The 13,601-nt window shown below is 41.7% G+C and overlaps 1 protein-coding gene across 2 annotated transcripts; it reads left to right on the forward strand.

The window, feature by feature from the left end:
• The first annotated feature begins 211 nt into the window (after window positions 1-211).
• Window positions 212-7,613, forward strand: hbp1 (HMG-box transcription factor 1). 2 transcript variants are annotated; one of them, XM_030096679.1, is made up of 12 exons: window positions 212-252; window positions 1,563-1,718; window positions 1,798-1,975; window positions 2,393-2,513; window positions 2,655-2,769; window positions 3,281-3,399; window positions 3,897-4,053; window positions 4,226-4,370; window positions 5,227-5,505; window positions 6,995-7,136; window positions 7,226-7,378; window positions 7,418-7,613. In XM_030096679.1, exons 2-11 carry the CDS (start codon window positions 1,646-1,648, stop codon window positions 7,241-7,243), a joined length of 1,347 nt encoding a protein of 448 aa, XP_029952539.1. In that variant the 5' UTR covers window positions 212-252; window positions 1,563-1,645; the 3' UTR covers window positions 7,244-7,378; window positions 7,418-7,613. The 2 variants fall into 2 exon arrangements, with proteins under 2 accessions (XP_029952539.1, XP_029952540.1); XM_030096680.1 differs by lacking the exon at window positions 212-252 and having other exon boundaries at window positions 1,420-1,718.
• The last annotated feature ends 5,988 nt before the right edge of the window (window positions 7,614-13,601 follow it).

Here is a 13,601-nt window from a genome sequence, read left to right on the forward strand (position 1 = left end):
ATAACCGTGTATTGTTCTTGTTATTGCCAATCAGCTGTTACTGGGTAGAAACAGACATTCACTTCCATCCAATGACACGATGATCAACAAAGTAAGCCCCGCCTTATTCATTTTCCTCAACTGTTTGGGCCAATGGGACAGAGGAATCGCTGTGATTGACGCCCCTGTGGACCAATAGCAGCGTCTCTCTGAGCCGTTCGTCTCCGCCCCTCGAGTGAATGCCACAGAGTTTCTTGATGGCGACAAGCTTTGGTAAGTGGGAAGTTGACTACTTTTTTTCGAAGAAATTACAGCCTGATCCTCCGTTTCAGCTCCGTCGTTGTGTTATCCGCGTCTTTGCAAAACTAGATGGAGGTTTTCGTGATGTTGTCACGCGTTCATTTGTCGTCGACAGGCAGATTGAGATCGACTAAGGTTTTTTTTCCCCCCTTGGCGCTCTGACGCTTGTTGTTTTGGTGATAACAAACCCTCCCGTCGCCTCCTTTCTGAATTAAAACACGTCTTTTATTCGGCGAAAGGCTGCCGTGGACGTGGATAAAATGTCGTTGAAGGGCTTCCAGATGTTTTCTTGTCATTCATTTTGAAATGAGCGGAGGGGTTGCGTCATGCCTCAACTTGTTGACATTCTTTTGTTTACAGTGTTTCACCCGACAGATTCTAGCTTTTAATGCGAGACACTATTTATGATCCAGATCAGTGTGAAAACAACAATCCTGCATTTCAGATCGTCTTTTGGATCGGAAACAGTATATTTTGTACGATTTGTTGGCAATGCGTTTTCATAATGCTCGTGTTTTTGTAGTGTCAATCGTTTTCAAACTACTGTCGATCATTTATTAACATCGTCGTTAGTTTTGTCTTAGCGTGTTTTGTTGGACGCTTGCATCGTTTTAATTGATTGCAGGGTTGTTTTCCACACAGTCCGTCGAAATAAAACGAAAGAAAGTCGCATTAAGTGTCGATGCATTTGCCGTGTCATTTACATCGGTGCATATTTTCTAAAACTGCGTGTTTTTAAGCGTCCGTGTTGCACTTTTCAGGACCTTTTTTGTTATTTGTCACTATCTCTGCGCAGTTATGAATGAATGAGCTCTGGTGCGCATGCGCTATAAATGCTTTTAGGTTTATAAACAAGGCCTCCACGCAGCCAGTCACGTGACTGCTCCCCGAGGTTTGCTGTGTGGATTAAGAGACAAAGGATCACCTGAATGCTGCCCAGCTTTTGCATGATATTGATCCTGCACATGGCGATCGATAGCGACATTCTGTCTGAGGTGTCTTTGCCCTTCAGCAGATTTCTTGTGCAGCCTTTGCAGAACATGCGGTTATTTTCATTGTCTGCAACATTTCATAATGTCTCAAACTCACCCAATTCGATCAAAAGTAAACACATCCCTATTTTGTTTGCAGTTGCAAAGACTTATTTATTCTATTCATAGGAATTAAGGATAGCTCTCATTCATTAGATTACATAATTACTCAGGAGCAGTTTCAGTTTGATTGTGAAATGTGTGTCTGATTTTGCCTTCTTGTTTTTCCTGAAACCATCTGATCTTTCCCAGTGTGATGATGGGAGTTTAGTAAGGTGAACTGCAGCCTGACTAAAAAACAAATAAAGAAGAGGAAACGGAGCAGCAGTGTGACAATGGACGAGTCTTTTGATCCACTCAAGTGTAACGAGGACCTGCCTTCCTCACCTGGGTGTCACATGGATTATGGTAAAAATTCCCAACCTACTGCTAAGTTAAGCTGTATGTCATCACATGTAACGTGAATGCCACGGCCTCCTCTCCACAGATGACATGCCGGAGCTGCAGGAGGTGGAAGAGGACCAGAGGTCTTCGGGGTTATTTCAGGTTGGAGCAGTTTCTCACCAGGAGCTCAGCTGCTCTCCAAGCACCAACTGGCTCGCTGAGTTAGCCAACATTGCCACCAGTCCTCAAAGCCCCCTGCTGAAGGACGCCCCACATAAGAGGTTTGTAGTAATATAAACTGACCCTAACTCCAGAAACACATGTGTAAGATAACAACAGAGAAATATTTGAGGCTACCTTCTGTACTCATCTGTCCCCCGGGGGTATTTTACAGAGCTGGACTGACAAGTTAGCTGCATGGCTGAAATGTGTCTTGTGAAACAGTTCCAGGAATTGGGCAGATTTTTAGTTTGAACCATCTTTGCAATTTGCATCCATGTGAGCAGGGATCTGCAAAAGCAAGTTTCACTGGGACTTTCTCTCTAAAAGTTAAGAAGTTTATCATGTCATCGTCGAAATTTAGAGAATAACTGATGTGTTGATCTTAATGTATGAAAGATTAATCAGCACTATGATTGCATTTGATAAATCAATAAAAAAAATGGCTGATATATTTTTAACCGAGTCGTTATTTTCAGATCGTCTCCAGTTCACATCTTTGGCAACAGTAATAGTTTACATTCCTACGCCCGACCCCCGTTAGCGAGCAGCGCACCCAACCCGTCCAGAGGCCACCTCAGGGAGCGCAGGCGTGTCAGGGTAACCTCTCACTTTCAGCCTCACCCTTAGAAAATCAGAGAATCATCCATTCCTCTTGGCTCTGAAACTCTGTTCTGGTAAACTTTGCATCACATGCATTCTGAGACCATTTTCACGGTGCGATGTTTCTTTTTCCATCAGGCAAGTAGCGAGTCAGAGTCCGGGGTTTTTTCGATGTCCTCATCATTTTCAGACGATGAAGACATGGCCTGGTCTCACTCCTGGCCGTCCACGGCCTGGCATTGCTTCCTCAAAGGTGACCACAAACATACCCATTTACAAGCAACTCACACAAACACATTTCACAAATGTTTTGATTAAATATACAAAACTTTAGAGAAATACATAGAAGAATTGCCACAATTTACATGTAATTCTCAAAATGGAAGCCAGCTTTTTAACCTCTAAGTGTTTATCAGTTGAACTATTGCAACATAAAAACAGAAATTCGTCATTCGTCACTGCTCTAAAAAGTTAGATAAACACGTTTAAACATTAAGAACACAATACAGCACTGAAACGCACAGTGCAGTTTTTAAACGCAATTGTTTTTCCAACACTGGTGTCCAAGCAAATATTTAATCAAGATAATATTTAACAGCAGGAGCATCAGCTGACCCTTTATTTCTCAACAAGAAGAGCATGATTAAAAATGTAAAAAAAAAAAAAAAAATTCTCTTATCTGCTGTTCAAACAGAAGTAATAAGTTCATGTTCAGGAAGCACGCCTGCTTTTTTCTAACGGGGCATTGTTGTCCTGATATCCAGGAACCCGCCTTCGCTTCCATCGCGGTCCAAATGTGGAATGGCAGGAAGCTGATGAACTGGGTGATTCAGATGACGACTCAGACGATGAAGCCATGAGACCAACTTCACCCTCGATGAAGGTAAGACGGCCCAGAGTGACGTCAGTAACATCATGAAACACTCAGTTCTTAACCTGTTGATAACCGAGAGCTACTTCAAGGATGCAGGTAATACCAAAGGGTCAGCATTTTGGGAAACATTTTGAGTAATTAGAGTTTTAATTCACGTTGTTTTTTTTAAGGACCACTATTTTAAAACATGCTTTGTGGATCATTCACATGGCCATATTCCTGCCCACCACATTAGCCCAACCGGTTCTTAAATAACTTAGAATTGTTTGAATCTATGAGTAAAGAAATCTGGATCTCTTGATGGTCTCTATTACAATACCTCAGATGGGCCACAAGGTGGCAGTCAGATTGACAGAATCAAATCATTTATTTGCTTTTTTTTCTGTTACTTCATAGAAACCTAGTGATACGACAGTAATTTGTTTTTCTACAAATTGACTCACCTGGTATTGTCATGATGTAGCCGGTCAAACAGAGCTCTCACCGAGCGTCTCCTTCATTTCCAGAGATATGGTTCTGATGGGCTGAAGTTGGTAAACCACGAAGAGACGATATCTTTCAGCCAGGCGGTTCTTAAGCTGACTTTTGACCCAGGCTCGCCTGATCAAGGCCTTCTCACAGCTGAATGCCGACTGGATCACCCGTTTTTTGTCAAAAATAAAGGTAAAATCACCTCTGGAAAATATACTGATACATGTCTGTGTATGGACATCAGGAGTTTGTGTTTTGTTGTTTGAGAAGCAGCTGTTAGCACTGTAGTGCTCAGGCTAAAGAGGGAAACAGATCTTCTACTAACAAAATAATGCTTGCAAATGCAAATTGTTGTATTTTTCAGGGTGGTCCTCCTTTTACCCGAGCCTTACTGTGGTGCATCATGGGATCCCGTGTTATGAGATGCAGCTGGGAGATTTGTGTCTGCCGCCAAACCACCCCGATGCCATTAACTGCGATGACTCTGTCGTCTTTGACACTTTCAGAAGGTACACTTTCAGTATGCGTGTGATCGTGCTTGAGTCACCCATCAGACGAGCACCAACAACATTTGTGACCATCTGTGGGAAGAACGACTTTTTCTCTGATGACTGCTGTCGGAAAACACCAAGTTTCACTTTTTTATTTTACTCTATACAGTAAATTCATTTAAATTTAATTTAGTTTTATTGATGTAGGGCGAAATTCAACAGATTCATCTCAAAAACCCAACAGTTCCACCTGATCAAGCATATCAGGGACGGTGGAAAGAAAAAAACTCACTTTTAGCAGGAAGAAACTTTGCTGAAGCCGAATCAGAGGTGGAGATTTTCTGCTGTTTTGGTTGGACTTAGGGCACAGAAAGCGATAAAAAGGAGAGGACAGAGACAGAGCAACAAGTAAACAGACACAAATCAGCTCAGTGCAGACGTGGTGAGTTCAGGAGGCTCAGTCAGATCACGGACTCCCAGTTCCTCCGTCAGAGGGAGGGAGCGAAAGAGATTTGTGTTTTTTTTTTTGTTTACACCTTTTAATGCTTGTTTTTGAATTTAATTCGAGAAATGTAAAGAGATAGACACCACCATTATACACATTCCAACATAAGCAACAGAGTGACGGCGGTTGAGTGAAGGAGAGGCACCTGTTGGGGCTTGAACCCTCCTCCGCTGGACCGGACTTGTGCTTTCTACCTCCTTCTTCTCCCTCGGGGTTCACGAGGGAAGTGGAGTGAGATCAGTGAAAGGGCCAACCTGCTGAACAGCTTTTTTGGCTTAGTGTTATGCTTGTGTTTAAAGGTTTGGGGAGAACGCCAGAGAGACCAGCATATAGATATAAACACACGCACCTCTTTCCTCTGCCCTGCAGTTACGACTTCACCCCTCTGGACTCCTCAGCAGTGTACGTCCTGAGCAGCATGGCTCGCCAGCGCAGGGCCTCCCTGTCCAGCGGGGGCGCCGTCAGCCCGGACTGGGAGCGCGCCAGCTCCCCGCAGTCCTCCAGCAGCAAGTCGAGCAGGAGTCACAACTCAGGGACAGCCAGTGGTGCCACGCCCACAAAATGCAAGCGGCCAATGAATGCCTTCATGCTCTTCGCCAAGAAGTACCGAGTGGAGTACACGCAGATGTACCCTGGGAAAGACAACAGGTGTGAACGCCAGTGCACTGAATGTCACTGTCGTGTGTGTTTGTTGCATGACCGAGACTTCAAGCATAAGTCATAAATAAACGCTTTCAGTGGTTTTTAGTGTCACCGAGTCCGTCTGAAAACACATGAAAAGGTAAATTCTGCATAAACTGCCCTGAGAATCCATAATGAGGCAAAGGTTTGTGACAGAAAATAATTATCTGCTGTACTTTTGAGCCATATTTTTCCATTAAACTGCTGCACTGTGCTTCTTGCAGCTCCTTGCTCTCAGAGTTAATGTACACCTACTCAGTCAGACATGTACAGACAGAGCCCTTCATCAAACTCCAACAGTTACACTCTGCACTACAAACTCTCCTTTTTTTTCCTCTAAATCCCCATTTTGCTGCATTTGCAGGAGAAAGAGCCACAAACATGTATCGTCCTGACTAAATCATTCTAAACTCCTCATCTCAGCTGATCCGAAATCCTGTTAAAATGTTGTGAATGTTTATTCTGTGTTTAAAATACAGTTATTTTGACAAACAGTGCTATTGTTTCCACATTAGAGAGCCAGATTAACATTTATATTTCCTATTCTGTGGTCAGAATATGACCGTAACGTGATCAGACTTTCATTTCAAACGCAGTAACCGCATATTGTCATCAGTGATTTGGTGAAGGCCGCGACTCTGTGGAGCGCGTGTGCCGATCCGGCTCATTCCAGCTGATTTCAGCTGCTGTTTTTACAGCCTTTTTAAAGAGTTCTGACAGTTTGCTTTGACCAAAAAGGGGAAATGAAAGAGTCCAATATATTCCCCAGGATGATTTTTTTTTTTCTTTTTTCATCACACTTAACTGTTTCCTTCATTTTCCCCGAACATGTTGAAACGCAGAAAGTCTGCAGATAACTGTAACACAGAGTGACTGCTGGGGTTGAATAATTACTCTCTTTGTGTTGGATGTAACTGAGTGGTTCAGGCTTTGGGCTGCTCACGTAAAGTCCACGACCAGGTGTGGGTTTTTTTTTTTTTTTTTTTGTACTTTAACAAAGAGAATTCCTTATGAATGTCTGGAGCCTCAAGGGCAAGGATGAAATAACAAACTGAGGGAAAAGAAACAGCAGACACTTTAGGTTACTCTTAGTTCTGTACTTCTATTAGTAGAGAAGCAATTTCTGCACTTTCATTATATTCAGAATCCGTCAACAAGTAATATCGGTGTTGTTTTTGCCCTTTTCAAGAAGCGACGAGGTTAATTCTCTGCTGTTGTCTGTGATGCTTTAAATTTCTACCTTTGAATGGCGTCACTCTGAAAGAGCCTGGTGGTAACGCTCAATTATTGACATTATTGTCAGACAACAGTATGAATGTGTCTAGTAAATTGTGAAAAGTAAATTCATGATACAAAAAAGAAAAAGAAATAGAAAAACTGTGAAAGGGCAACAAATATGAGTTCTCTCAAATGTGACAAACTGAGTTTTGATCTGTCTGCGACCTTTCTGCCGCAGAGCCATTAGCGTCATCCTGGGGGACAAGTGGAAGAAGATGAAGAGTGAGGAGAGGAGGATGTACACGATGGAGGCCAAGGCGCTCGCCGAGGAGCAGAAGAGACTCAATCCAGACTGCTGGAAACGCAAAAGAACCAACTCAGTAAGGAGGAAACCGTTTCCACTGCATCAGATGACATGTCCGTTTTGTTTTGTTTTAAAGATGCTAATTTTGCTGTTGTCCTCTTGTAGGGTTCCCAGCAGACCTAGATAATCTCCCAGAATCCCCTGCTGCTGGTGTTTTGGCGCGGAGAGGCGACGGACCCAGTCTGACGGACTGCTCGATGCCTCTTTGCTCTCCTGCATTTTCAAGACTCAACTGTGATGCTGAACTCACTCGCTTTTCGTTTCTTTTCTTTTTTTTTCTTTTTTCTTTTTTTTTTAAATAATCTTGCAACCTTAAAGTGACGAACCAGAATTATGGAGTATATACAAAACATGTAATCTAGTCACTAACAGTGCATATATTTTCTTATATCTTTTAACATCAAAGATGTCTTATTCCCTCTGATGCAAGAAGAGAGATTTCATCTCCTCATTTATTTCAGGTTATTTCTTATTTAGTGGTGGGAGAAAAAAACTAAACTAAACAAAAGGAAAAAACAAGCCCATGGTGCTACACTTCAATGTAGAAGAAGCAGCAAACACGTGTGTATTTATAACTGTAAAAAGGGGAACTTTTGGATACCTTTTTTTTTTTTCCACAACTGTTCATATTGATATTTGTAAGACTCAATATATTGCACAGATTTGGTAACGCTTTCATACATTTTTTTGTATTACAGAATATATTCTGCCGCTGAGCTACGGCCAACAGTTTGTGATAACTGCCCTGCCAAATCTGTAGGTAGTTTCGACCCGACCACCCGGCCGTGTGACGGGAACGGCTTCCAGCATGTGGTGGTGGGTTTACACTCAGTCACAGAGCACTTCAGGCCTCTCGCTGCGAGTGCTTATTCCTTCTGCACTTTATATAAATATGTAATCTAATCCTATATACAGCCATTGTATACTGTTGGACAGCATTTTGTATCATACAAGCTTGTAACCCGGTAGTTTTTAGACGAAGTTCGACACGATCATGGCTCGCCCGCCGTGCTTCACTTTCAGGTCGCTAATTAATTTGATGTGCTTTGTTCGTCATGTACAGGTTTTCACAGCCCCGGCAACCTCTTGCACAAAATATCCTTGTATCATATTATAAATAATTTTTTTAAACTTGCATCTTATCCAAGTGTTTTTGTTGTACCCCTGAACTGTAAACAGCGTCTGATTGCAGCTCGACGTGTTTTCGCTTGTCCCTTCGCTTTGAATAATTAGAATAATGAATGAGAACAAGTCCTTGAATAATGAGGCGAATCAGGAAGATTTTCTTGAGCTTTAAGAGCGCTCGATATCCTCTGGTCTTAATGTCCACCAAGTAAAGCTTGACGTTTCCGCGTAAAAACGCAGTCGGAGTGTGTCGTCTAAGTCTTTTGTTTCCCTCCCAGTCCGTCACATTCCACCCTGTCGGTATTCTGACGAAGCCTCCAGAGTATCGATCGCACTGAGGCAGAATTGCTCCAGAGCTGAATGAGGACAGCAGCCAAAGGTCTTAATCGAATTATATTCTCAGTGGAACTGAGCATCTTCTTCTAGAGATTAAAAAAAAAGGGTCTCAAAGGGAATGAAAGTGAAGGATTTCATTAACTGAAGTCAATTTGTAGGAAAACTTTATTTTTTTCATGCAACATTAACAGTGGTCAGATGGTCAGATGTGAGTGAACTTTAAAAGATGATTGTCTCAAAAATAGGCACATTTAATGTTTAAATATAATATTTAAACCTCACCCCTGGAAGCACCTAGACAAAACAGATACAAACACAGGGAAAACATGCAAAGTCCACACTGACAGGCCCCCCAACGCACCTGGACACTGGACAAAAATTGTTTCATTACCCACGGTGTTAAAGCGATACTTCAACATTTTGGCAAATTGGCCCATCTAGGGCAATTCGGTAGTCATTTAGAACAGCATACTTACTTTTTTTGTGAGGGCGAGCTGTTGTTTATTCAGCGGTGCGTCTGAGGAGAGCTTCACGGCGGACATAATGGAAGTGGACGGTACAGTTGCTTCCCCTCGTCAAACTCATCAAATACACAATCCAACAACCCCAAAACACACTTTGGTGGACACGTTATAATCCGCACATTCACCACGCTGTGAAACACCAATAAATAATATTGTAGCGTTACGACATTGAAGCAAATATTGGGAACTACTTTTTCTTTTGAGATCACTACGCCCAGACGCCATGTTTAGTAAGTAGTTCCGTCTTAGCAATCTTCGCAAAAAAACGCTCAATCTCGTAATTTTGCATTAATATTTCACAGCGTAGTGAATGTGGGGATTATAACGTGTCCACCAAAGTGTGTTTTGGGGTTGTTGGATTGTGTTGGATTGATGAGTTTGACGAGGGAAGCTACTGTACCATCCACTTCCATTATGTCCGCCGTGAAGCTCTCCTCAGACTCACCGCTGAATAAACAACAGCTCGCCCTCACAAAAAAAGTAAGTATGCTGTTCTAAATGACTACCGAATTGCCCTAGATGGGCCAATTTGCCAAAATGTTGAAGTATCGCTTTAAGTACGTATACCACGTGGAAGCGAGCAGTACACAGTATGATTTCATCAACATTTCTTGTCAGGCAGTCCAGTACAGGTAAGCTTAGTTAGCAGAGTACAAAAAAAAGGGAAATGAAAAGCTTGATGAAAACAAGAACATGCCAAACATCTTCATTTTTAAACAAATCCATCTCCTCCCTCAACGCGTTGTATATGTTGCCCACGGCAGAGGGCGCTGTCGCTCCATTCTTCTTCACTGAGATGTGCTGTCCTTCCCCTGACATAATCATCTCCCCTCCATGTGTGTTTCAGTGAAGCCTCCTCTGACTGTAGGCTTCAGTGTGAGTGAGAAGTGATGATACACATCATGTTGAATCTACATGTTGCAGGCAAATAAAAACCATTAAACATCCATCCACCTCAGTGCAGGCTGGGAATGAAGGAAAATCACTGAAATGATTTTTGATCATGAAAATCCCTCCTGCTGTAAATGCATCATGAATAAATGATAAACATGCTACTATTTTTTTTTTTTTTTTTAACATAACAGGGTTTCTCTGAAAGAGATGCAGGCTGAGTTTTACAGGAACAGAAACGTCTGCGATGTGAGTTTAAATGGAGGCGCTCAAGAGAACCGTAATCATGTTAGTAAATAAGAAGTGTTTCTCAAATCTTTTCGCTGTTTTGAAAATTAAAACAATTTGTCATTGTCACAGGAGCGAGAAGGTGGCGGTGTTTATGAACGCGAGCAGATCACAGCGGCCGCTGTCTTCACATCGTGGTCGGGATCAACTTCTCTCAAATCGGCACTTTAATGGAGTTACTGGAGACTTACTGGAGTAGTGGATTACTTTAACAGTTACTTCAACAAAAATGGCTTTCTTACTGATTCACAAACGAAGTTCAGCCGAAGTTGGTTGGAAGTCAAACACATTTACGCCGCTTACGTCTCATTATTCTGTATGAAAGTCAAATTCTATCAACTGCTTGCACGTCTGTGAAGGATACTCTCTCCAGCAGTCGTGCGTGGCTCTGCGTAACACTTCGTCTCCAATCAAACAGAATATATGAAGGGCGGCGAGGAGCAGCAGCAGCATGAGAGCTGAGTGAACTGTAAGCATGTAGACAGAGCAAATGTTTATTCAAGAACTGCAAATGCGTCTGTGGCTCAGTGGAGGCAGACTAATACTAATGCTAATGCTAATGCTGACACAACAGCCACTAAAGCATGGAGCAGGACAGCGAGAGACAGCAGCTTTGCAACAGTTTTAATATACTGCTTAAAGAAAAACAAGGTTTCAGAAATTTCAGTAATTATAACTTATGGGAAGAATTAGGGGAGGAGAATTAAATCATTATATGGACATGACAACAATAGAAGACCTTTTTCCACATAAAAAGTCATATTAACAATGCGTACATAATAAAAATTAAAATAATAATCTTTTCCATTTGAAGTCAGTGAGTGTATTTCTGGACACAGTGCTTAAATGTATGCCTTTTGCCACTTGACAGGAAGAATAAAGTCATGCATGCTAAAATGAACAATTAAAATGATAAGAAACCGAGACATGGATCATCTCTCCTAAATCAAAAACTGCACCTTAATCAAGGCTCTCTAATTAGGCGCAATTATCTTTAGTCATTTAGTGAGCGGCGGACTGTCTTTGTGCCTGATGCTAATGTCTGAATGGCGATTCTTCATGCATGGCCGTTTCTGGTGCAGATTTACCTGTGCATGTTTTTATTTGATTATCAGTGCAATGGCAGCCACCTGCCAAGGCCAGAAAACTCATTGTTCCCCCGATCTCCCGTCTGTCTTAAACATTTCTGTAGGTTCACTGGGTTATCAGCGTTGACACGGTGAAGAAAGCTGCATCAGCCTCCGCTTTCCGTGTGCTGATACGTTGAGGCAGCTGGTTTTCTTTGGTTCATAGTTTTCACAGTTCTTGATCTGAAACCCTTGGAAATGTGGAAGTGTGTCCAATTTTAAAGCCTTTTGTAAAGCTATTTTTTTCTCTGATGTCTTTCTTCTTGTTTCTTCATCTCAAATACTCGTAATTCAACTATGAAAGCGTTTGTATGCACGACTTTATATGCTCTTTATCCCCTCAAAATAGTTTTTAGACTCCTCTGGAAGCTCTGTGTTCATTAGTGAATCCATTATGCCCTCTTTCAGATCATTCCTGAAACCCCATGTTAAACTGTTACATTTGAGTTTTTCTGAAGACACTTGCTGTTTTTGACCTGCTGTAATTCAAGTTTTTTAAACGAAATTGAAAATGAAAAATCTTGGAAACACTTCATTGCATTTTTTCTCCCTTTTGCATTTTATGTCCTTTATTATTATTACTTTTGTTAAGAAAATGTATTGAATTTTGTTAAGTGATTTTTATTTTCTCTTTACATCCTGTGATCTATAATTATACTGAAATTCCCTCCACATAGCAAAGTGCCTTCTGCTTCTGTTGTAATAACATTAAATGGGGACTTCAAAAAGTGGTTATGATCTACTGGAGGCACATTTACCAATGTGGTAGATTTATTTGCCAGCTTTCCCGTCACTAAACCTCCCTCTGAATTCTCTTTCTTGAGTCCTCGCTACTATCCCTTTTTTTTGGGTCGTGAGGCCATTATTTACCATACTGGATCTCTAAAGCATATATATGCTTCACCAAGTGGCTCAAACATGCAAAAACATGCACATGAAGAACATTTAGAATGAACAAGTTATGAAATGATCTTTAGTGCAAACAGCTACAGATTGCTTATCAGACTTTCATTTCATATTAAAGTCAGTAGAATGATGGACAGTGTTCCTTCTTCTCCATCACTCGTCCCAACAGCTGTCGTCAAAAGTGTCTCATAATGTGAAAAACATTTGAAAGCATTCAGCCGAAAACGACTACTTGACCAGACAGTGCGGTTAGTGGAGGATTGGTCCTCAGAGGGAGGTTGCTTACAAAAAAGTGAAAGAATCTTTTCTTATGACCCCAGAAAACTTGCAGGATCTCTGAGCTGGTGGGATTGTTATATACATTTAAAAAAAGGAGAGGACTGAGATGTTTGTGGGATGTTGCAGATGGACGATTTGTAAACATGTTGTAGAATAATGTTGCATCAGCGGTAATGACGGCAGGACTTCATATAAATGACACGACAGGAGTCATTTTTCTGTCGACTCTTGCACAGAAACGATGGACTACTTGACATTTAAGCTAAAACATTTCTGTCGGCGTGCCCGTTAAGAGAAACCTCCTCACTTTGTACAGCAGAAACTCGGTTATCCAGTGATTTAAGATCAAGTGCAGGGAAAGTGTTTGTGCTCCCCAACACGGCTGTGTGGGATGAACCAGAACCGAATCACCGCTCTCAACAGTGAACTTTAATTTCGGAGAGAGCTGTTGATGCGGAGTCGGGATGTTATTGGCGGATCACAGAGAGAAACAGACACAACTCCAGAACCTCAGCTATAGGTAACACGAACGGGGATCAATAAATTATGACTGGGTTTAGTCGGAGTTACTTTCTCATTCAGTCCTCGTGCTGCGGCGGGAATGGACTCATTTAAAAGCCGATCGCTGTGGAGCGCTGGTAATAACTCCAGTAATAGTCTCCGGTCTCTGATGCAGTGTGAAGCTGCCGATCAGACACACAAGCAACGACGGACATCACGGAAAGATTAATGTGACTCTGACGACCCTGTGAATTAAAACAAAATGCAGCTTCACATCCAGCTGGCGTTCCTTCCTTTATGTTTACATGGTTTGAGTTCAGTCGTGTCATTACTCCCCTGATTGTATATACAAGTTATATATCAGCTAAACACAAAGTTTAAAGCACTCATCTCAATTTAATTAATCAAATGTCATTTATTCATTTTTTTCAATCTTTATGCTGTGTTACTTTATTTGCAATTTATTTGTCTATATCCTCTTTACCTATTAAGTTCTATTTGGTT

The sequence above is a fragment of the Salarias fasciatus genome, chromosome 7, assembly GCF_902148845.1.
Source record: "Salarias fasciatus chromosome 7, fSalaFa1.1, whole genome shotgun sequence".
NCBI lineage: Eukaryota > Metazoa > Chordata > Actinopteri > Blenniiformes > Blenniidae > Salarias > Salarias fasciatus.

Coding starts and splice junctions, on each gene's coding strand:
- hbp1 (XM_030096679.1), top strand. CDS start 1,646: ATGGACGAGTCTTTTGATCCACTCAAGTGTAACGAGGACCTGCCTTCC. Junction 2,514..2,654: donor GGGAGCGCAGGCGTGTCAGG/GTAACCTCTCAC, acceptor TTTTTCCATCAG/GCAAGTAGCGAGTCAGAGTC. Junction 2,770..3,280: donor CTGGCATTGCTTCCTCAAAG/GTGACCACAAAC, acceptor CCTGATATCCAG/GAACCCGCCTTCGCTTCCAT.